This window comes from Micrasema longulum, unplaced genomic scaffold (genome assembly GCF_059751315.1).
Source record: "Micrasema longulum isolate JH-2025_06_02 unplaced genomic scaffold, ASM5975131v1 h1tg002733l, whole genome shotgun sequence".
In the NCBI taxonomy this organism is placed as follows: domain Eukaryota; kingdom Metazoa; phylum Arthropoda; class Insecta; order Trichoptera; family Brachycentridae; genus Micrasema; species Micrasema longulum.
In genome coordinates this window covers 221-4908 of record NW_028279863.1, presented here as the reverse complement: position 1 = coordinate 4908, position 4688 = coordinate 221, and the positions used below count along the sequence as shown (strand labels likewise).

The following is a 4688-nucleotide window of genomic DNA, read 5'->3' as shown; positions in this document are numbered from 1 at the left end:
TCATCTAATGAGAGAACTAATAAAAATTGGATCTCGGATTAAACAACTCTATCATGGACATTTGACCGACATTATCTTTTAAACATCAAATATTTTTGAACATGATATAAAAATATCCATTTTATATAGAATAAAATTTGTTTTATATTTTAAGTTTAAAATTTATCAATTCAATTAGGGGAAGGCAGGCCTTGTTGTTACGGGGGCAAATTGTTACATTCTAAATAACTCCCCCACTACTAGGTTCTGTGACGTATGTGTCACACATAATGTCTCGGTATCGTGTTCGCAATGCTCGGCGGAACGACACCCTTGCTGGTCGTGTGTAATTCAAATAAAATCGATTATAGTATATTTCGTATCTGAAAGTAAATTTTGTTGTTTGATTTTAAAAATTAATTGTTCGCCAATTAGAGGAGGTAAGTTGATTCAAAGTAAATTGGTAAAACTCTACATGTCTCTGCTTACATTCAAATAATATATCGAAATAATACCATTTTCCGTGTTAATGCTATAACAATTTGTTTGTATTTTGGGTCGGAGGGGCTAGTTGTTACAACAATGGGGGGCAAGGTTGTTACTGTAACAGTTAGCTCCACAAAGCTTCCTTTTTACTCCAAATGGCATATTTATATCAAATTTTTAAACCATTTATTATTCTCGTTCAAATCTTTATATAACAATGATACGGACATATAAAAAAAATTGATTTGAAATTTTCGAGGAGACCTATAAAAGATCAGCTAAAGAGGCAACAAAAAAAATATCTATTCGAAACATACAAAGTAAATTTTATGACATTACATCGTTACATAAAACGTTAAAAGAATGGTCCAACCACATCTAACATAGTAGGTTTAAACAAACCTCTTCAAATATTTTTTGAAGATCAGGAAAAGGAGCTTATAGCATACATAAGCTAATGCTATTATATATTACATACCAATACCCGTATACAGAGACAAAACTTAACGTGTATAACAATACTTATAACAAAGTGTCACGCTTTGAAATCTTCTCCTACAATTAAATAAGTTTTTACCAGTTTAAAATCAAAATTTCACTCTAATTTTATAACAAACTAACAAATTACGCATTTTAGATTGACTTGTCTATTTTAGAATCGGTGTTTCGCTGTGTAAATCTTCTTAAATTATCAAAAATCAAACTCTTTTATTATTGTGCCTGTCGTTAATACAAATAATGGCTTCAACAAAGTGCACCGTATGTCCCGAGCCGGTGAGTGTCAGTGACTCATTTACATGTTCGGAATGCAAAGGTGCATTCCATTACAACTGCGGCGGGTTGCCTGCAACGGCCTCTAAACGCCTTACTGCAGACAGGCGTAAAGTGCTGAAATGTACTGCCTGCCTACAATCACCTGTAAACAGTACATCGCCGGCAGGGGTCTCCAACCAAGAGGACTCAAACTTGCTAGTCGCGCTTCTTAAAGAGGTAAAATTAATGAGAAATGAATTCAAAATTCTCAGCACAATAAAAGACGATATGAATGCGTTCCGCGAAGAACTGTGTAGTACCATTGCATCTTTATCTTACAATATGGAAGAAAACAATTCTCAAATTAAGAGGCACGAGACAGAAATCGCAGAACTTAAATTAAAATTAAATAACGTGCTTCGTTTTAATGAAGACCGCGAGCAACGTGCACGAGTTTCAAATATTGAGGTGGTTGGGGTTCCAGAAAAATCTGGAGAAAATACTGCGGAAATTATTATTTCCGTCGCAAAGAAGGCTGGAGTAAACATTGACCGGCAGGATATTGAGTTTTCCTCAAGAATAACTCCTAAAGTTGCTAATCAAAGCAGACCGAAAAACATAGTAGCCAAACTTAAATGTCGACAAACGAGGGACAACATCATCTCTGGCGCGCGTAAATGCAGAGGTATTAGCACACCTGATATTGGGATCCACGGACCGAGTCGATCAATTTACGTGAATGAACATCTGACTCCGTGTAATAAGACTCTGTTACAAAAAACTAAACTACTGGCTAAGGAAAAAGGACATAAATTTACATGGACAAAAAACTGCCGTATATACGTGCGCCGCAACGAAGAATCGCCACCCATACTAATCAGCGAGGAGAACGACTTAAAAAAAATAGTTTAATATTTGTTTACATACTATACTTCACACATACATTAACACAAACACACGCATACTCATACATAATATGCTTAATCCTATTTTTGCAAAAATTTTATTTCGATTCTCTTACTTTTTCTTTTCCTAGTAGAACCACTTCAATACCTTTTCTTTTTTATACCTCTAATATTTACCAGTGGTCTACCGTCCTATATTTTGCCTATGTTACTCTAATGCTTACACTTGGTATATTATTGATATACATGGAATGTTTAATGTGCGACACCTATATAATACTTGTAATTTCTCATTTTATATTTTATGCTGACTTCTGTTTATTTAAACTATTGAGTTACCCATCACCGGCGAGTTAAGCGTATACTATCAAAATGTGCGGGGTTTAAGAACAAAGCTACTGAAATTTTCACAAAGTGTACTTAATAACGACTTTGATATAATTGCTGTCACGGAGAGCTGGCTTACTGATGGTATAGCTGGCCCCGAAATAATAGACGATCGATATGATCTGTTTCGATGTGACCGTGATATATCCAGTACCGGCCGATCTCGCGGAGGTGGTGTCTTTATTGCAGCACGACGTACACTACGCGCCCAGCACAATATCAACTGGCAGTGCGAGGCTGACTGCACTTGGGTCACCATTCCTTCAGGTAACTTTAACCATAACAATCAACTTCACGTAGCATGTGTATATATACCTGGTGGCCCCAATCACACCTCTCAGTTACAAAATTTCTGTGATTTAGTAGACCAGCTCTCCATCGACAATCCTGACGACCAATTCCTAATAATGGGAGATTTAATCTACCACACATGACTTGGGAACGAGATCCTGTTTCGCTACCTCTTAAACCTCATATCATAGGTAGCACAGATTATATTTTGAGTGAGTGCATGTCATTTTCTGACTTGCACCAGTATAACGGTACAGTGAACTTAAATGGCAGGTTGCTTGATTTAATGCTTAGTAACGTAGAATTAAGGGTTCAACGTAGTGATATTACATTGGTAAAAGAGGATAGTCATCATCCAGCACTTCTTGTTGAATTGAATATTTTAAACGCCCGAACACTACCTGAAGTGGAGCGTGTTGCGTTTTAATTTTAAGCGCGCAGAATTTGAATGTATTAATTCCTTTCTTTCGACTATTGATTGGGAAACAAAATTTTCTAATTGTGATTGTGTGAATTCTGCAACACGGAAATTTTATTTAGAGTTAAAAAATGTTCTCAGTGAGTTTGTACCTCTAAAAACACTGAAAAATAACTCATATACTCGCTGGTACAGCTCATCTCTCATAAAAATTATTAAGGAGAAATCCAAATATCATAAAAAATGGAAGAAATACAATAATCCACGTGATTATGATACATTTGTTTTGCTCCGGGCCAGGCAAAAAAAATTACAAAAAGAATGTTTTAAAAAATTCATACTCGAAAGTGAGAAAGCTATTGTGAACGATCCTAAATATTTTTGGTCTTTTATTAAAAGTAAACGTAACTCTAACAACATTCCCTTGAATATGCAGTATAAAAACCAAGTGTCTAATAATGCCCAAGAAGTAGTCGACCACTTCTCTAATTATTTTAATTCGGTCTATACTCAAAGCATTTGATCGATGAAGCCTGCATAACCTCCCCACTCCATCAAAGCACACGCAATGTTGCTACATCTTCAATTAACTTTTCTTACGACGATGTCCGTAAAATTCTTACTAAATTAGATTCTAGCAAAGGCGCTGGAAGCGATGACATTCCTCCATTATTCGCAATCAAATGTGCAAATCAACTTGCCAAACCTCTAACAATTATATTCAATCGCTCATTAAAAGATGGAGTCTTTCCGAGTCACTGGAAAAGAGCACTTATCATTCCCATTCATAAAAGTGGCCTCAAAAATAAAGTTGAGAATTATCGACCGGTCTCAATCTTACCAGTGTTTGGCAAAATATTTGAAATGTTAGTTTATAATCACCTTTTATCTGAAGTTGCTTTACACATCCCAAATGAACAGCACGGTTTATGCGGAAACGATCAGTAGTTTCTAATTTAACGCTCTTCACAACCGATATTGCTGAGTATATGGCCAAGGGATTACAATCTGATGTTATTTACACTGATTATTCAAAGGCGTTTGATCGTGTTGATCATTCAATCCTCTTAAAAAAGTTAATAGCAATCGGAATTAATACAGATCTCTTATGTTGGCTTGGTTCTTACATCAGTCAAAGGAGTCAGGCAGTCGTCGTTGGCGGGCACTCTTCTGACTTTTCCTTGCTTCCATCTGGTGTCCCTCAAGGTAGCCATTTAGGACCCCTTTTATTCAATGTATATGTTCATGATATAGGCGATTGTTTTAATAACTCTAAATACATTATGTATGCAGACGACATGAAGGTATACTTAAATATTGAAAATACTAATGACTGTCATAAAATGCAGGAGGACCTCACTAGACTGTCGGTTTATGGTTTAAATAATAAACTATCGCTTAACCCTGAAAAATGCCTAAAAATAACATTCAAAAGAAAGACCCGTGCCATCGATTTTAATTACAAATTA

The 4688-nt window shown here is 35.7% G+C and overlaps 1 protein-coding gene across 1 annotated transcript; it reads left to right on the top strand.

The window, feature by feature from the left end:
- Positions 1-988: 988 nt before the first annotated feature.
- On the top strand, positions 989-3726 carry LOC148271679 (uncharacterized). The gene has a single exon (XM_088241068.1). It carries the CDS (start codon positions 1204-1206, stop codon positions 2128-2130), a length of 927 nt encoding a protein of 308 aa, XP_088097194.1. The 5' UTR covers positions 989-1203; the 3' UTR covers positions 2131-3726.
- The last annotated feature ends 962 nt before the right edge of the window (positions 3727-4688 follow it).

Excerpts from the sequence above, each read along its gene's own strand:
- LOC148271679 (XM_088241068.1), top strand. The coding sequence starts at position 1,204 with ATGGCTTCAACAAAGTGCACCGTATGTCCCGAGCCGGTGAGTGTCAGT.